Source organism: Eufriesea mexicana, unplaced genomic scaffold, assembly GCF_001483705.2.
Source record: "Eufriesea mexicana isolate 0111107269 unplaced genomic scaffold, ASM148370v2 scaffold1741, whole genome shotgun sequence".
NCBI classification, from domain to species: domain Eukaryota; kingdom Metazoa; phylum Arthropoda; class Insecta; order Hymenoptera; family Apidae; genus Eufriesea; species Eufriesea mexicana.
Window position 1 is genome coordinate 393,923 of NW_016909828.1, and position 19,899 is coordinate 413,821.

Sequence of the window (19,899 nt, forward strand, 5' to 3'; positions counted from 1 at the left end):
GCTCTGTGAATTAACTAATTTATTACTTTTTGATATTATATTAGTAATTACTTAATAAAATGAAATATTCATCTGGTTGATATTCATTTACCAACAACTAATTACTATGTCATTAATTATGTTGATTATAATGATGACTTACCTATGAGCTGCACAAAATGCTGCATTTCCAATCTTCTAATAAAATCACTTGTATATATATAACTAAATAATACCATTTATTAATTTCAAACGATCAAAAATGCAAAAATATTTTCATTCACAACAAAATACAAAAGCAACTTTAGTTAATTGCAGTTAAAAAAGAGGTACATTCTTTCATGTTTACCACGATTTTTAGTTATGCTTGACCCATTTTAAAGTTTATAGGTTAAAAGTTTAATCTCACAAACGTCAACAAATATTCAATTTTCGGCACAGTTTAGTTTCGCCTTCACCACGAAATTCCAAATAAAATGATTCTTCCTGTCCAGAATATGTCCAAATTGTTCGTAAATATTTATAATTTGATATTGTGTGTAAATTGTTGAAGAAGATAAACTACGTGAATTATCGAGTTTGTTATAAGTCCAACTTTCCCACAATAAACGCACTCCTCGACGTTACGTTTTTTTAGCACGAAGTCGACGTTCTAGCTATTATCGATGGTAATCAAGCACACGTGAACTGGTAGCGTTACAAGGACTAAATGAATCGGTCTAGAAACGTTTTTTTTTTCTTTTTTTTTTTCTGCAGAAATATCCTTTTGAACATTATACATTTGAAATAAATTTTTCATAATAACGCCTAATTATGACAAAATAAATTTGCATTAGTAAACGATCAATTTTCGTGTCATACTGATATTCAATTTAAAAGAGAAATTACAGAGGATCTTTATACGGCAAGGGTCAATCGAATATTTTTGTTCAATACGATTTATATGGTCTTATATAATATAAGCGCTTATGGAAAAAGAAAATCAAATGCAAGAAATGTGTGTGTAAAAACTAATATCGATATACCAAAAAACAATCATATTGTAAATAAACAAAAATATTACAATTATAATATAAAATTATTACAATTTGTTTCATGGAAAATAATTTAAAAAAAGAAATCGCCCGACGTGGGGCTCGAACCCACGACCCTGAGATTAAGAGTCTCATGCTCTACCGACTGAGCTAGCCAGGCTTGTTGATAATACATTTAAAAATCTAGATTTTAGATACTCTAAAAGATAATTTTCACAGTAATAATGAATTGTATTAAATGAATATATCAAATTCATTAAATTGTTCGTTAATATTAATGTAAATATATATTAATATATCAAACATATAAAATATTGTTCAGTAAAACATACACCTTTGATAAAACTATTCATTATTACTTACGAATATTGTGGTTTCAAACAGACTGTTATTTTATATAAATTTAAATTGTTTTAAAAGTAAATGTAAGACTTTTTCCTATTTCTTAGTTACATGATATTCAATTACTTTTTACTAATTTATTTTATTGATTAATTTCCCGCGCTTTTCATAATACAAAATAACTTGCATTTGATATAAAAATATAGACTTTGTTCTTTCGTTTGAATTTTACATTAAATCAATATTTTTTTACACAAATAATATTATACAACAGCACTTAATGCTTTAAACTAAGGAAAAAATTTTGTTAACGGATTTATCGAAAAAAATTGAAATATCGTCAAATTTCGTCACTTGGTGTCTCTGAATGTATTTTCTACGACGGATGTTCAGCGCGCAATGTGGTGAAGGTTGAGTACATCGTTGGTTTAAATTTGGATAATAACACGTGTTAATGCGTACTCGCTTATTAAGTGTTGTCTTTTTTTATACAAGTTGTTGTTAATACATGTTTTAAACAATAACAAAAATGCGACGTGGCGTAAAAGATTCAGATGAGGAGGTAGACATGAAGTCTGGTTTGTATTTTTCATTTTTTTAGTTTCTATGCGCACGCGGTTCACTCGGTCGCTGAATGTAACGGTCGATTCGACATCGTATCTTATACTACTATCAATTTAACAATATACTTTTATAAGAAATCTTGTTTTAAACCCTTTCAGAGTGCATAATTAACATTTTACAAAGTTTGGTTGTATTATTTTATGTTTTCCTCATATCTCTCTTAAATTGTTAGGTCGTAAAACTCGTATTCAAACTGAAGCAATATCAGTTGATTCTCCACGTCGTCGAAGCTCTCGAATTAAGCCAAATATTAAACAAAATGAATCTTCACCTGAATCCAGTTTAAGCGACGCGAGCAATATTAGTAATATACAAACTGGAAAAAGTAAAAAGCAACGAACGAGTATCATGGACAGTTCCACTCCAACTGAAAATCAAAGAACTTTGCGTTCTAGGATGAATTCTATATCCTCAGATATTAGCGAAATCCCAGAAACAGATATTGGTTCACCAACAAAGAAAACTAGAAATAATCCTCCTAACAGTAATAAGACAAATAGTCGAAGAAGGTATTTTAACAACAATCAAAATTTATATATATAAATTTTTGTATTATTACTTTACATTGCTCTTTATTATTTATAGTAAACGTCTTACAAGGGCTGGTTCAGAAGTAAATTCACCATCACCAGCAATAAGAGTTACACGTAGTACAAGGGCTAGTTCAGTAGAACCAGAATCCAATGTATCAAATAAACTTCTAGAAAAGTATCAAAATGAATTTGTAAGTTCACCTATTAAGACAAGAAGACGAATTTCGGTATTACCTTCAGAAGCAATGGTTATAGAGGAGAAAGGACAATGTATGAAGATTCCTATGGTAACATTAGATCGCACATTACCTGATCTTAATGAAGTTAAAGAACCAGGTACATTGCATTTCTTAAATTATATAATTGTGAAAATATATTTAAATTTGATAAATCATAATTTAGTAATAACATATTAAGTTTTATGTTCAGATAATTCCCCTAAAACTGCACAAAAAAATGAAAAACAACACAAACTTGATACAAGTCGTAAAAATGTAAATGAAAAACATGCTGAAGAAAATGTTTCTGGTAAGGTTAATTTATTGTTATAGTATATATAGTTCGTAATGTATACGATTAGATTACTATTCATAAATGAAAATGCCGTTTTGTTTTTTTTTGTTCTTTTTTTTTCTTTGTAGAAAGTTTTTAATAAATTTGTATAATCAAGAAATTCTAGTAATATATAAATATGTAAATAGAAAACATCATAAAAACTAACTGCTTACATTTACATTTACAACAGTCAAGGGACCACACGACAATACTCCGGAAAATCTTCCTTCAAATAGTTTTGAAGAAGTTGAGAAAGGTACATCTACTGATGATAAAAAGATATCAGATAATAAAGATGTTCTAGAAAGTATTGAAACATCATCCACAGATATTATAAAGCAAGTAGAATCATCAGTAGATAATGATTCTCAAATACCTTCACAAAATGAAAACCAAAACACATCTGAGGAAGTAGAATTAAAACTTGAGGATTCAAATGAATTAGTGGAAAAAGAAAGTCGTAGTAATGAAGAAAATCTTACAACAGATATTGATATTGATTCACAACAGACTAAAAATGCAATTTCTGATACACTAGAAGGTCCAAAACATTTATCTATAAGTAGTTCAAATGCAAATGAATCAACTGAAGAAAAAGATAAATCTCTTCGTATTGAAACAAATGGAACGCTAAAACGTCGCTCTGAAGAATTATTAGGAATGCCAAGTGATAATATTTCTATAGAAGTTAATAGTGATACCAATGTAGTTTATAATTTATCAGTTGAAAATCTGGATACTTCAATACATGAAGACAATTCTGATAATATGCAAAAATTGGTTATGAGTACAGAAACAGACTCTGTTAATGATAATTCTTTTGAAGAAAATTTAGATAAAGGTGGTATTATAGATGTGTCTACAAATTCAAGCTTAAATGAGAGCATTGAAATGATGGAACATACAGAAGATGGAAAAAAATTGGATAATAATAAGTCTACAGAAATTGATATAGAAATGAATGAGGAGTCAAGTAAAATTAATATTAAAGAATGTAACGAAAATATGAATTCTAAACTTAATGATTCAAATGCAAAGGAAAGTATAAATGAAAATGAAGAGCCTGAGAAAGATAACAAAGATGAAAATACAATTACAAGCGATCAGTGTGATAAGAAAGATAAAAGTGATGAGCCAAGTACATCAGAAAATATGCACAAAAATGATGACACAAATTGTACAAAAATGCTATCTCCTAAATTAAGTAACATAGAGTCAAAATCAAGAAATATGAAATTAATTCAAGATACTCAGCATTCCATTGTTTCAGAGCATGAGGATATAAGTTATTTACAAGATATAAATAAAACAGATAATTTAGCTTGCAATCCAATCAGTCCTTCAAAATCCTTAGATACTTGTATCAGTCACGAGGATTCTGCATTAACTAATATGAATGAAGCTAATGTAACTAATGTGATTAAAAATCATAACTCTTCCATTGTTACAGAGACTCCGGCTGAATTTGTCAAACGAGAACCTGAAAGAGGAGAACAGTCAAAAAAAGTTTCTGTACTAGGTGACTCTTCAACATTAAAGAAACAGTGTGCACACAGTCTAGAATCAAATGAAAAACAATCAGATATTAAGCAAACAGCATCTAAAAAGTGTCAAGAACACATAGAAGTTGATGAAAATGATTCTGATACAAGTATGACAAATTTATTTCAAGATATTCCTGCTACTGAATGGAAAGAAAAGAATAGCGAGAAATTAGAAAATGAAAGTGAAGGTGAATGTGATCTTGTTCTAGTTGATAAAGAGTCATGGTTAACTGTGGAAAATTTAAAAAAAGAAAAGGAAAAAGAAACCTTTGATTATGATTCAGACGATACAGTTCTATTAAAAGTACAAAGAGATTCTATGAAGACCCAAAATGATGAAGATCTGTCAATGGATGTATCAGGAGATGAATGTAATTTAAATGAAAGCAAAGATAAATCTTCCAGTACTAATGAACAGAAAACCATAAAACAAAATAAAAATAGAGACAAAAGAGAAATGATAGAAGGTTCAAAAGATACAGTACAAAACATAGAAATGTCAACAAATGTAGATGAAAATAAATCTGTGACAAAACGTAATAATAGACACTCTATTTCCAAATCCAATATGTTGATTCAAAAATCAATAGAAGCTAAGGATTTATCCGAATCGTGTGAGGGAATAGAAACAGAAGAAAATTCATCCTTAAATAAAAATAAACTATCCAAAAATGGTCCAAAAAGACGAAAATCACTTAATAAGTCAATTCAAGAAATAGATAATAAACAAGAAGAACCGAATGTAACTGAAATTATAAAAAAAAGAAAATCTTTAAATAAATCCAATTCCAAAGACACTGAGAAAAGCCAATCATTAAATAATTCTTTAAAGAAAAAAGTAAAGCTACAGCAGCTCGATGTAAATTTCGCAAGAGAATCAGATAACGAGTCTAACGAATTTGAATCTTGCGAAAAGGAGGATACCATTACAAAGAAAAAATGGAATAGAAATTATTCAACCGTTGCTAACATTGGATCTGATTCTAATGAAAGTAAAAGTATTTCTGATTCTGATGATTCGCAAAATAAATTTATGGAATTACCTAAATTTTTATTTGATGGAGCAAGCGACAGCAATAGCGATGACGATAATGAATCTAATAACACTATAGACTCTGATATCCAGAAAGAGTATAATTTGCATGGTGAAGACATTTCAAAATTTTCTGATGATGATGTACCAGGAGATGAATGTAGAGCATCAGAAACAGAATCATCAGATCCATATGACAATGGGTCAGATCTTGCAGATTTTGTAGTTGATGATGATGAAGTTGAAGAAGAATTAGAAGAATTTAATGAAAGTGGTGGAGAGGAAGGTGAAGAAATGGAAAATGATGAATTAGTGAAAGAGGATACTAAAGAAGATCAAAGAGATGATGAGAAACAAATGCAAAGTGAGATTGAAATAGAACAAGAAACAAACCAGAAGGAAGAACAATATGAAAATAAAGAAAATACGAATGAGAAAGATATAAATAAAGTAACAGATACTTCTATTAAAGAAAAAAATAAATCAAAATCTGCAAATATAAGTTCGTCTCATATCATCGGAAGTGATAAGAAAAAGAACAAGAAATTGAAAACAGATCATACAGAAGTAAGTGAAAAAGAAAATAATTTTACTAATTTGTCCTTTTCATCTCCTTTGGAAATAAAAAAGACGAAACAAAAACGCGCCTCCGGTGAATTTATCGTTGAAGGTGTAGAAGAATCAATGAATGAATCACAACTGGTATTCAATAAAAAAATGCAAAAATTTAATAAATCAATGGAATGTAGTACTCCAAAAATTAATTTATCTAAACAAGACAAATTTAATGTTGCGATTCGTGATCGCAAAAGTGATTGTCTTAATGATGAAGAAAAGAAAAATATGACACTACAGGAAGAACAAAATTTGTCGAAACTAAGTAACATAAAATGCAATGAATCTCTCATACATAGAAGTCTTCCATCTGAATTAATTGATTTACTAACAAAAACAAATCTTTCAAAGCCAATGTCAGCTAAGGTATCAGAACTGAATAAAACAACATTAACTTTAGGAAGTGAAACACCAACAACAAAATACTTGAAAAAGGAAAAATTAAATGAAAGTGCACCAATATTGAAGTTAGATACAAATTCTAAAAAGTCAACATATATTAATAATAATAATGATCAGATTCAATCAAACGAAGACGACAATGAACAAAAAACGGAAGTATTACAAAATGTAAACGATTCATTAAAAAGAAAACTATTTAAAGTAGCAGACAATATATTAGAAAATGATCGCCAAAAGAAACGTAAAAAGCAAAAGCAATCAACTGTGAAAGAAACAACTAGTTCTATACTACCTGAAAATAATGATTCAGAAATTGTAGAACAAATTAAACATGTCAATTTTAATGTCAATACTGACAATAATGACGAAAAGGTAGATAAGAAAAAGAGAAAGAAGAAAAAAATGAAAACAGGTGAAGCTGACATACAAATGCAAAAAAAGACTATCAAAATAGAATCAGAAAGTCGTGACAAAATAAAAAAGAAAAAGAAGGAAGAAAAATTAATTAAAGATATTCCAGTTGTGGAAAATATAAATGAAAAAAAGGTAACAAAAAAGAAGAAAAAGGTTTCAGATTTTTTACCAAATGATAATATTTCAAATGAACAAATACCTAAGAAAAAACGGAAGTTACTAATAAAAGATACAGCTTTACAAGATAATGAAGCATTATCTGAACAAATACCAATAGTTGCCAAGAAAAAGAAGAAAACCTTATCAAATGATATCTTACAAAATGAAGAAGTTTTAGTTAAAAAAGTTCCTAAGAAAAAACGTAAATTATCAAAAGATATTACACATCAGGGTGAAAATATCTCAGTTGAAAAATCATCAAAGAAAAAGAAAAAGTTATTAGTAGGTGTTGAAAAAGATAATGTGAAACATACTACATTATATAATGAACTACAAGAGTTTAATGATCCACTATCAGATTCAGATGAGGGACCAGAAACGGTTGCATTTTCTAAAGCTCGGGAGGAAGCGTTAGAAGTTTTAAAACGTACTGCCGATAGTATTAAAGCTAATAAAGACATGCGAAAGAAGAAACAAAAGGAACACATAGAAAAAATGCAGAAACAAAAAGAAATTAAGGCTAAGAAATTGAAATCTAACAATCAAATAACGGAATCTAATAAAGTGGATAAACAAGAAAAAAGCGTTAAACGTCTTCCAGACGATGTTCTACAAAATCTGTCGGACGCTCCATTGAAATCATTGAAGAAAAAGAAATCATCAGAAATGAAAGAACAGGTATTACCATCTTCGATGTCCGGACCTAAAAAGATAAAGAACATATTTGTAGAAGACGATTTTACTCCACCAAGTTGTGCTGGAAGTACGACTGAATTTAGCGTTGTTGATATTCAAAAAATTAAAAAGAAACAGAAAGTTTCAAAAGTAACTTCATTTAGGCAAAAAATGCTTAATAGGAATTCACGCCAGCCTATGTCTGCTTATTTAATGTATTTGGAAAAACAAAGAGCATTGGGTAAAGATAAATTTTGTAATAAACCGTACTAAACATTTAATTGTTTCCTTAAATAATATGATCTGTAGGCGTTTTAGAATACAATTTTAAATATTATTTATCAAAATAATTCCTTTTTATAGTTCAAGTCAGATATGGCTGCTCAATATATCTTGTAAAGTATATATTAATTTCATAATTAACGTAATTGCTTGTCATTTTAAAACTATTTCAATAACATTTATTCTTTTAATGCTTACATATCGTTATTTTTCTTGTTATAATTTCTTACAATTAAAAGATAAATGACTATGAGTTATTTTACTTTCCATTTTTATAATTGCGATCATTTTTCGTATTGTAATTGTAATTTATTGTTATAGAATAATGTACATTATTAAATACAAAGTACTGCGATATTTCACTGAATCGAAATTACACTATTATTATGATAATAATGGCAAAATGTTCAAGTGCGAAGCGTGCGAGTTTACTTTGCTTATTTTATTACAGTTAATCCACTAATATAATTCAGGATAAATTAAGATGTAGTATAACAATAAAGCGATATGTATGTTCGTTTCTGTTTGTAAATCCTGTCTTTGTTATGTTTATTATTACTATATTTTTGCATGTAATCTAGGGGTGTTTCATATTATAATTAAATATATCGTTTTTATAAACATAATTAACTTGATTTCTGTTGTTGAATAGGAAAATAACTAAAATCAATCCAATTATATTTAATATTTCCTTTAATTTGATTATTCATTTCAAAAAATGTATGTACTCTTGTCCAACAGAGTCTATACATATTGTAAAAATTCCTATTAAATTTACAGGGAATAGAAAAGTTTATCAATAATACATTTTGTACATTCCTATAAAATAATTATCAAACAGGAATTAGTTGTTACGAGATTTTGCTAGTTTTTGTATTTTTCTCTATAATTCACAATATTACTAGTTATACTTCTTTAATAATTTCCTTTTAAATTAGTATAGAAATGACATTTCTTTATTTTTAAGCACATATTATACAATCTTCAGGTATTTCTCTTTTCAAATTCAAAAAACAAGCACCATTTGCTGCATTATTTTCTCCTGCGAATATAACACATGCTAAACCATTCACTGCCATGTGCTGCCATAATTTATGTACCCATTTATTTACAGTACGGAACGTCTTTTCTATTTTATCATTTTTCAATTTCTCTCGTTCTATTCTAACATGACATAAAGTAAAGGCATGTTCCATAGCTATTTGTGAAGCTCTAAGTACAGCCTGTTTATTATTATCTGCTACTACGAGGCGTACCTGTAATGAGTAAACCGATAATAATACAAATAGTATATATTATTAATTGAAATTGTTGATTTAACATTACGATACATACTTGATCATTGTTACTAAAATTTTCATCATCCATAACATTAATAGAAGAAGTTAAATATTGAGAATATTCGTTCATAACTTCTTTGGTTCCCACAATGGCAGCAGTTTTTTTATCCTTTGTTACATGTTTAAAAATTGAGGTGGCATATTTTCGTCTTTGAGTTCTGAGTTCATCTCTTCCTTTTGTTTCCAATACTTCTATATCACATCGACCAAGTAACACAGCATCCCCATAATTCACACTATTTGCTAATTTTAATTGTACTAATTTCATAGACGCTTGTGAATCTTCAGTTGAACAATGACCAGATTTACTTTCTTGTATTCTTTCGCCAAGAAATTCTCTTACTAGTGTTTGTAATTTTGTTTTTTTACATCTATAATTATTAAATGTAATATTTAGTATAACCTAATTAGAAAAATAAATGTTGCAATAGCGTAATTGCAATATAAAAAAGATAATATATACCTGTCACCCGTAATGTTAAAAATTACAGATGTATCAATGATATATGGATGCATCATTTTTAATGTATGAAGGTCAGAATTTAAACTTTGGCCTATAAGAATTGCATCTGTAGGAAGCAATTTTCGTAATGTTTGTTGAACATCAGATAACGTTGTTGTGACAGGATCCAACATTTCTTTCGTTATACCACTGAATCGAGTGAGATAGTCCGTGATCGGATTATCCGGTTTTACGAGACTATCGTAAATAATCTGTGATAACAATTTTATAGTATTTGTATATTCAAATTATTATAATGATTTCAGAATTGAACTTACATTCATTCCTTCATCCACGAGAGATATTCTCGTTAATTCTAATTCTCCGGTAGTTGTTTTACACATTTCACAGTCTAAACCAAACATTGGTGATTTTGCATTAGCTTCTGCATAAACATCCTTTGTCATTATATAATCTCCATATCTAAGCATTAAACATTTGTTAATTCAATCTAAAAATTTAGTAATTCAAAATATCTATATTATCAATACTAACTTTTTTGCTAGTTCACCCTTTAGAGGAACAGGATAATTTTCTTCTACCATTTGACATAAAGATAAAAGTAATTGTGTTCGAGGGAATTTATCCGTAATAGGTAAGTCAGATTTTGTTTGAAACTTTTTAGCCCTTATTAATGAATTTTCATGCATGGGAAAAACAGTTCGTAATAATTTTATTACATCACCATTACTTTGTAATGCTGCCTCCCATGATCCATATTCTGAAGCATGTTACAATATATTATTTATATGTTGTAATATAATAATAAATGTTTCACTGCATCAAGATACACATACGTTTAAGTAATTTATCACTTTGTAATCCTGTAATGGGGACCGCTGCAAGATCTTCTATTACTGATCCTCCATATGCTGTAGGGGTTACAACTTCAAAACGATGTTCCAATTTTGATGTTATATTTGAAAACATACTCTCATAAGCCATAAAATGGTACAAGGAAAGTTCTTCAATAACAAGAACCACTGTGTGCATGACCTTTATAAAAATTTGCCAATGTTTAATCATACTTCATGAATTAATTTTGTTCTTTCAATATTTACATTACCCTATTATATTTTTCAAGGTGACACCATCTTGTTGGCATATATGGTGAGTGATGACCATGTAATGAGTACAATAATAAATGTTGCACATCACTAAGAAAAATAGGAATTCTATCTTCACTTTTAACATTAATACTTAAACTAGCACTTTCACCAGATGCTTTTAACTGAAATCGAGGTATTTTTTTAAGTTGCGCTTTACGTGCCCTCAATTCTTTTTTCAATTTTAAATACTCATCTCCACTTAATCTATATTATTAAACAAAAATATCAGTATACTTTTTGAAATATCATTGAGAATGTAAACATTTTAATGTTTACAAACCTAGGTTTTTTATTAGCAAGTGCATCTGATTCTTCTATACCTTCTATATTTTCTTGTTTTGTAGAATGCTCTAAAAATGCTTCTTTTAAATCCTCATCACATGGACGTTTACGTTTGACATTTTCTTCTATAGAAATTTCACTACTGTCTGTATCATTTGATGACTGATCAGCTTCTAGGGACTGAAATGATATTTATTCATGAAATTTAGAATAAATACATTGCGGTTTAGTCAATTATACTAACAGCTTTCTTCAGTGCAAACATTTTAGCTTCTCTATCTTTATCATTTAATTTAGTTATTTCCAGAAGTGCAGCCATCTTCTTTTTCTTTTTTTCTATTCTTTGCAATTGTTTTGTTGTTAAATTCTTCATGATATTTTCTTTTTTTATATTTTTTAAAAAAAGTTAAAGTTAGATACCTTCAAAGAAATAAGTAAAAAAAAGCTTGTGTGTAAATTGATGATTTAGACATTTATCAATTACTATATTAATGATTTCTTCTATAAAATATAAACATCAATAAATACTTATTAATTAGTTTGTACAAAATAATTTGAAATAGTTTACATTTTTTGAATAAGCTATACATACATATATGAGTTTATACATGTGATTTATCTTTACTACTAAAAACAGACTTTTAAATATTTTTACCTGCAAATTGAAGAAAGTTAAAAAATATTTCTATGATATACAATGTCAGAGGAATATTATACATTTTTGTAAAAGAAATGTGGATATGAGGGTTAAATATGACCCTTGATAAATAAATACATTTGTTCAGATAAAAATTCAGAAACAAAGTTCTTGAATTTCATGTGATAAAAGTTTACACAATAATCTTTTAATTTGATATTCACTATAAGAATGTATCTATAATAAGTTTCATCGTTTTCATTCCCATTACTTGGTTACCATCCATTGTTAAATATCAAAAATGCCACTTGATATATGGCACAGCATATGTTTCATATAAGTATATAAATTACACATAAAATAGAAAGTACAAAAGAGTTTGATTTATTTTAATTATATAAATCCATAAATATATTTAAACGAAATAATAGAAATACAAATTTTTATGACTTCATTATCTATGTAAAGACACAATTTCTTTATTTATATCACAAAATTTCAAAAAATAGTTTGCACAATTATAGAATAGTAAAATAGTGAAATAAACTTTAAAACAAAAAGAAAGAGCAAAATGTATTACAAGTAATTTAGGTTTTGTCTACACATAACTAATATTTGTTATGAAAAATAATTAGAAATAGTACCATTGTTGATTATATGTAAGATTATTTCCACAGTGTTTCTCTCTTTGAAAAAGGTAACAATGTTTAAGAAAATAATCTGTAGGTGGACATACAGCTTATAGTTTAATGTTTTCGATTAAATCACAAATAAATACCACATAAGAAGAATAAGATTTTATAAACCACAAATACTGAATGTTACTACATGTTACCACAGATAAAGTATAGACTAGATGCATTACCCACACGTTACATCTGGATCCTCACATCAAAATCTTTAAAGTCTTCAAATCATTTTAGTGTCACTTCCAATATTACTGAATCAGCAATTTAAAAAGTTTAGAACTATGATGCTTCTTATTTATTTAGTGTGAATATACATAATAATTCATACATTCAGAAACTGCAACTTTAACTCTATGCTCAAAATATATCTAATATGTTTAAAACTATTTAATTTATTATGTATTATTATTACTGATAGGTCTGTTACATATTACGTTTACAATAATATGTATGTAAAATAAACAGAAATTAGTCTACACTTTTTTTTCCACCATTAAATAGAGTCGTTTCCTACCTTATCAAATTTATCTAGCATAGTACTGTATGAGTTTCTACTCTATAAGTTATACGTGCGATGTAGCAGTGAGAGACAGAGGTTGGTAATGGATACGTGAATGAAAGGTTGGTAGCAATGGCGATGTGCATGGGAGAAAAACAGTGGGAAAACTGTTACTGTGAATTCGAGTGTGAGACAAAGTACACGAATAAGAATCAGAGAGTAACCAAGGACATGTTATTTAAGTAAAATATAATTAATTAAATACATGCCTAGTTTTAAAGCAACCAATTTGTTTAATTGATATCTAACTCAGCTGTAATGTCACAAGTGGTAACAATTACTACTAAGCGTTCAGGAGTTGATTTAAAAATGTACAGAAGAAATATAAAATAATAAATTATTTTGCTTTGTAAAATTTGTTAAATTTGCTAAATACCTATGAATGTAACAATTTTCAAAATCAATCGAGAAGAGTGCTTCATGACATTTAAAGTAACAATTAATTTATCATTTACAAAAAAAGGAACATTAAAAAAAAATAAGCAAACAAATGGAAACGAAAAAAGGCAGAAAACTCGCGAAAATAATCATAATAAGATATTTTAATTCTTAAGGTAACACTAATGAATACTAATTTATGCACTCGCACCAAAAAAATTAAAAATAATGTCGAAAAATTCAGGGCAACCATGGTTCAGGCTGCTGATGTGTGACCACCCATATGCAACTCTTGTAGTTGCAACAGGTGATTCTCAGAAACAGGAATAGATTTCCACCATACCAGTGGTGAAATTTTGGGCATTCTATATTCGCATAAAAGCAATAAAAAAAATCGTGATACAAGTCAAGCGCAACACTAATTCTTAAAATGAAATCAGTAAAAATTAAAATTTGTATATGCAGAAAAAAGTACTTTGAATACTCGCGATTAATAAAAGTCGCAACACTATGAAGTTAATCAATATTAGTATCTGTGAAAAAATAACAATTCATATAAAAGAAATCAAACATAATCGCGATCTCACCATTCGCAACACTAAATCAATCCGAGAGTAATTACTCGCAACACTAACTACAAAAATCGCGATTTGCCCAAAACAGAATGATGGACCGATAAACATCGGCCAGTAAACAAACTACTACTACTACTACTACATACTACTAAATATGAGCATAGTGACAAAGTAGTAATAAGAATGGCTTCTCATCCAAATGATAGGAAGCCATTCCTAGGCACCCTATTTGTGTTAGTTTGTCGGGTACCTAATAGTCTCTTCTTTCTTCGGACACCATGCTCACTGAAACTTATATCTAGGCTCGAGATTCTCTAATCGGGAAGAAAGGTACAAACCGCGAAGCTAATCGAGACTCACATGGACAAGCAACGATCGGAGTGATCGTTGTTCGTGCACACATGCAGAAACTCGAGCACATACACGTTCGTTCACAACCACGACCGCGACGAAAATTTGAAAAAATCGATAGGTAATGCTAGTGACGAATGGCAACCCCCAAACGTGCCAGCTTCACCGTCGACTATTCAAATGATATTTCCTGAAACAGGTTGTGCACGCGAAACGGGCCTACCCGATCTAAGACTGTGCCAACCTGCCCGGCCCTACCTACTTATAACTACCAAGCACACCAGAATATACTACCTGCCTAACTCCTCCTATATTTAAAAAATGGCAAAAATCAAGCATTCCAACACACCACACTCCACGGTTCTCACACATCACCAGGGCGCAAAGATCCTACACTACAGTAAGCGTCCCGGGACGCCCCCGACACCCGAGTGTAAACATACTACTTGCACACTTTAATTGTACGTACCATTTACTGAAATCGGCTGACGATGGCTAGGGACCTTTGCGTAAAGCGCGAGTATATCAGTTCCCGAAAAAAATTCATAATCGCGGAAGTACGAAAATTGGTAACATTACCGCGTTTATACTATCCGTAATCCGTTGTATTTAATAGCGGATTATGATCTACTATTGCCACTAATATTCACGAATTCTCAAAATTCACTAATATTAGGAAAAGGGAAGGAAACAAATGTACGAACGACGTAATTCCACAACCTAACCACACACATAATGTGGAAAATACATCGTGCACGATACCCTAACTCATCGTCAGCCGCTAAAAACATTATAATCTTATGAACTATGGTCATCATGCCCATTGCCTTTCTCCCACCCAAGTAACACCTGGGCACGTGAGTGGGTTCCTGGCAATGAACACGGAAAGGGTTAAACCTGAAAATCCTGAACTAAAAGCATGATTAGTGCATGCAGCGTTTATTTAACGGTCTAACGTTCTTTCATCTTGTATTTTTGTAATTTATCTACAATGACTCTACTTTACAAAATTAAGGAATTATTGAAATTTGAATATTGAAAAAAAATATTGATAATGAATAAGGAATTTATTCGTGAAACCAAAGACAAAGACTCGACGTAATGAAATAATTGACTCTAATGATTCTAGTAACCTCAGATGATTTCTTCATAAAAGCACATTTTCGAATACAAAAATAGAGTTCAAGTTTATTGCTTTGATTCCAAAATCTATCTGTCGCGAAATGTTTTCTTGCACATAAAATCTAATACATTCTTGAACGGAAGAAAATTAATTAAATTATTAAATTATTCAACATTAGCAAAAAGCAAAAAATGGAATTGGCATTTATTTATTAAAACAACAATGATAAGATATATAGTCATTTTTGCTGCGTCATAATTATAATTTTCATAGTAACGAAGTCGAAGGGCATTCGACTTCTACACTACAAAATATTCCAACATATCGGTATTCAAATATTTATTTCAATATTTATTCTATAGTAAACTAATTAACAATTCTGTGTTACTTATTTCAATATACTATTAGCCAACTATCCATATTTTTATTATTATTATTCAGAAATATGATGTGCAAGAAAACCTACCCTAAATTAATAAATAAAGCTCAGAGGACATTTTGTTACTACTCACGGGTATAATAAATACCCGTGAACATTATGCTCATCAAAAATTCTACTTAATACAACCAATCACTCGTATCGATTTGGATCTTTCATCCTACGACATGATTGAGTGACCAGAGGAACCAAAAAGCATGCGACTCACCAATGATGCAGAGCACGATGCAGCAATAGCACAGAGGAAGTCATCGTGAAGACCGTCATCGTAGAAACCCTGTAATAACTCATGAATTATTAATTTGTTCTTCAGGATGTATTTCTGATTATTTAATGACCGTGAAACCGAAAAATATATATGTATATATATGTTATTCAATAACAATAGAAATTAAAGATCTACCGAACAGTAAGTTTAAAAATTGGAATTTTAGAATAATGTTTTGAAATAAAATAATTTCTAAAACACGTGTCATATTTTTAATTTAATTCCGTATTTCAAATGTTATTTCAAAGGAATTGAAATTAAAACTTTTCTCCCGTGTGATTCGACTTACTTAATGAATGTATAATGATGACAACAGTTTGAAAATACTTAATCATAATGGAAGGGCAATGTGGAAAAATACTTACATCACATTCTTGAGCCCTGAAACATTCGGTCCAGTGGGAGGCTGATTTGAATACTAGCATATTTGTAGGATCCATGGAAAAATATAGGCTTTGAGAAATCTGTAACAGTGTTTAATACTATTGTTTTATCATCAAGAAGCAAATATTTAAAGATTTTTAAGCATTGAAAAATATGACATATGATTTCATACGATTCATATGAATGATTAAGATTTATTAATAAAGAAAAGGTTTGATATGTAAAAAAATCACTTGCTCGAAGGGTGATATCGCGCACAGCCAAGAAGATTTTTAAGCATTGAAAAATATGACATATGATTTCATACGATTCATATGATTGATTAAGATTTATTAATAAAGAAAAGGTTTGATATGTAAAAAAATCACTGGCTCGAAGGGTGATATCGCGCACAGCCATGAAAATTCCTGTAAGAAAAGTATTGGGAGGAGGGGGGAGGTGAGGAATGTCGTGAGAGTCATTCTTCCTGTCGAACATATGTTAAAAAAATACTGCTGTACTTATGATGTAACGATCCATTATTCCTTTTGTTGATTCTTCAAGTCAGAAATAATACACTTATTCGAAATACACACGAATAAGTGTAATATATTACAACTATTATAAAGAATTTCTACATCTTATCAAACAATTAGAAACGATGTGAATGGAATACAACAGAATTTGAAATATAACTGCGCAATCAATCTGCGCATACTGACTGCGCATACCGACCACGCATGCTGACTGCGCATTCTAACCGCGCATATTAACTGCGCATACTGACTGCGCATACGGATTGTACGATGATATTACGCAATAATTTTTTCTCAACTTGCGTTTGAAAATTAACGCAACTGTAATTACGACTTTTTTGCAAAATTAATAAAAATTATTGTTTAAGACCAAATTATGACAATGTTGTAAAATATTCGAGACCGAAATAATATAATATGTGAATTATTTCGTTTTCTTAGTTAAATATAACAAAATGTAATAAATATGCTTTAAAATTTCAAATATAATAATAATTATATATTATAAAATGATACACATAACAAATTACCAATGATGCAATAAACAAAAGTACTTACGTACATTTCATACGTCTGGCTTCAATATAGGAAATTCAACATCACCAGATCTTTACGAAAACTTGGCAAATTTCAAGATGAAGAAACATGGCGTCTGTACTTCGTTCTCTAACGCGTTCGTTAATGTTTGATACCTTCTACATGATTCTTAAGATCAACCAACACACTGCACACACGAAAATCATAATTTAGTACAAATATGTAAAAATCACATTAATTAAATTTAAATGTGAGAATAATCGAATTCACATTTCGTCTTAAATGCTACGGATAATTCCATCAGTCTAATTCGGAAATGAAATCGCGAAAAAACTTGAAAGATTATATCGTCCTATTGAAAAGATGTTCAGAAGTGTACTATATGAATATATATTAATCGAACGAAGCTAATGCTACTAAATAGAGGGCAAAAGAGTAGAAATAAAGTTTCACTCCATAATAGACGCGATAATATACGTACCTGAAATTGGATCACACGTCCAGTTGCCGCAATTTTCAACAGGAGAATGACGTACCGTGTCATGGCGTCGTCTATCCGTCAGCGGATTGGTCGAGAGATCTAGCTCTTCCCGCCATTTCTAAAGCCCAAATTAGCAAGAAGATTTGAACTCAGCGAATCACGTGACTGCGGCGTATATACTGTGAAAACCAGAATAACATACTGAAAAATTTATATAACGTGACGATTAATATTAATATTAATTTGTATTAATACTGTTATGTATACATAATTATTAGATAAGGATTTCTTTTTCTTTCTTTTATAATTATGTTAATAAATGCGTAAGGTATTGATATATATAGTTATATATTTCCATCTAGTATTAATTTTAGACACTTGTGTCGCTTCAGTCGTCTTCCAGGTCTAATCGGAATGGAGGAAACGATGCTGTTTAATTCTTCTTGCGGTAAGATATTAATATTAGTTGAAAGAATATTTCTGAAGTCTGTATAAGGCACAAAGGAGTATGATATGTAGAACTTAAGGAGTTGTTCATTTGGTGTAGTCGACATATTTCGGTTTAACTATTCTAGTATTATTTTACTAAGTAACCAATTTCTCTTAACTTTTTATGCGATTTTTTGCAATCGAAATAGAGAATAGTCTTCTTAGTTAATAGATTCAATAATTTTTAAATGTTAGTTCATAAAAACTGAATATTTTTTATTATCTTGGCACATTTTTATGATGTTTTCGGGAATATGTTTCGTTGTGTGTCGAATTAAATGACAATAACTCCCCAATTATGAATATATTTCATTGATATAATTTTAGTTCAGTTGCATTTATGCTAGAATTGGATGGTTTTCCAATAATTTTGATATCATTAGTTTACTTCACTTTGAGTCGGTCATGTAGGAAATTATAATATTTTTGCTTTTGATCTACAACTTATCTTATTTACGCTAGATGTCAGTACATGATAATTCTAATAATATATTAAACATGATTGTTTGATTTGAGGGATATGTAAATTATTGTTCTTTTGGAATAGAAGTTAGTTCTAATCCTCTTTTTGTTTTTCGTTATTAATTTAGTGTTGTGTCTCTATAAATTTCCAGCGTGCTATCAAATAAATTATATATGATAGTATCTTCATAGACATAAAAATAAATTTTTTGTTCATTAAATTATATAGTTTTTAAATTATATATTAAAAGCGAAAGTTCTGAAGAAAATAGCACGTTCTAATTTTATTCTAACGTATTAAACAATTTCTCAAAATTTTTAATTATATTTAAGCATACGCTTGTGTCACAATCGTAAATGCTCGCTTTCTCTGACAGTAGCGTACCTATGATCGTTTCTAATATAGAAGCATCGAACTACGTTAAGAACTCAGATTCAAGATCCATTATGTACGCGAAGAAGATCAAAAGATTCTATGATTGTAACATTATGCGCTTTATGCATCGATGTGCATTCCCAACCCAAACATTACAAACATATTTTTCCCTTGAATCTTCCTTTTTCTTTGCCAAGTGACTAGTGGTGTAT

The 19,899-nt window shown here is 29.4% G+C and overlaps 2 protein-coding genes and 1 non-coding gene across 3 annotated transcripts; 1 reads left to right on the top strand and 2 right to left on the bottom strand.

The window, feature by feature from the left end:
* Positions 1-1,100: 1,100 nt before the first annotated feature.
* TRNAK-CUU (transfer RNA lysine (anticodon CUU)) lies at positions 1,101-1,173 on the bottom strand. The gene has a single exon. It is a non-coding gene; the product is annotated as a tRNA-Lys (tRNA).
* A 651-nt stretch (positions 1,174-1,824) lies between these two features.
* On the top strand, positions 1,825-8,182 carry LOC108548592 (uncharacterized protein PFB0145c). The gene is made up of 5 exons (XM_017901615.1): positions 1,825-1,933; positions 2,152-2,488; positions 2,565-2,848; positions 2,936-3,040; positions 3,258-8,182. Exons 1-5 carry the CDS (start codon positions 1,885-1,887, stop codon positions 8,180-8,182), a joined length of 5,700 nt encoding a protein of 1,899 aa, XP_017757104.1. The 5' UTR covers positions 1,825-1,884.
* A 971-nt stretch (positions 8,183-9,153) lies between these two features.
* On the bottom strand, positions 9,154-11,797 carry Rexo5 (RNA exonuclease 5). Its single transcript, XM_017901596.1, has 9 exons — positions 11,669-11,797; positions 11,423-11,604; positions 11,100-11,346; positions 10,831-11,029; positions 10,529-10,754; positions 10,312-10,456; positions 9,995-10,245; positions 9,527-9,902; positions 9,154-9,447 (listed from the first exon to the last, which is right to left on the bottom strand). The coding sequence occupies exons 1-9, from the start codon at positions 11,795-11,797 to the stop codon at positions 9,154-9,156; spliced, it is 2,049 nt and encodes a 682-aa protein (XP_017757085.1).
* Between the last annotated feature and the right edge of the window lie 8,102 nt (positions 11,798-19,899).

What these genes read in the sequence shown, in the direction of transcription:
- LOC108548592 (XM_017901615.1), top strand. Translation starts at nt 1,885, where the DNA reads ATGCGACGTGGCGTAAAAGATTCAGATGAGGAGGTAGACATGAAGTCT. An exon ending in AAGACAAATAGTCGAAGAAG is followed by an intron (nt 2,489 to 2,564) that starts GTATTTTAACAA and finishes TATTATTTATAG; the next exon opens with TAAACGTCTTACAAGGGCTG. An exon ending in TGCTGAAGAAAATGTTTCTG is followed by an intron (nt 3,041 to 3,257) that starts GTAAGGTTAATT and finishes CATTTACAACAG; the next exon opens with TCAAGGGACCACACGACAAT.
- Rexo5 (XM_017901596.1), bottom strand. Translation starts at nt 11,797, where the DNA reads ATGAAGAATTTAACAACAAAACAATTGCAAAGAATAGAAAAAAAGAAA. An exon ending in TGTTTGCACTGAAGAAAGCT is followed by an intron (nt 11,605 to 11,668) that starts GTTAGTATAATT and finishes ATATCATTTCAG; the next exon opens with TCCCTAGAAGCTGATCAGTC. An exon ending in AAGGGTGAACTAGCAAAAAA is followed by an intron (nt 10,457 to 10,528) that starts GTTAGTATTGAT and finishes TTTAATGCTTAG; the next exon opens with ATATGGAGATTATATAATGA.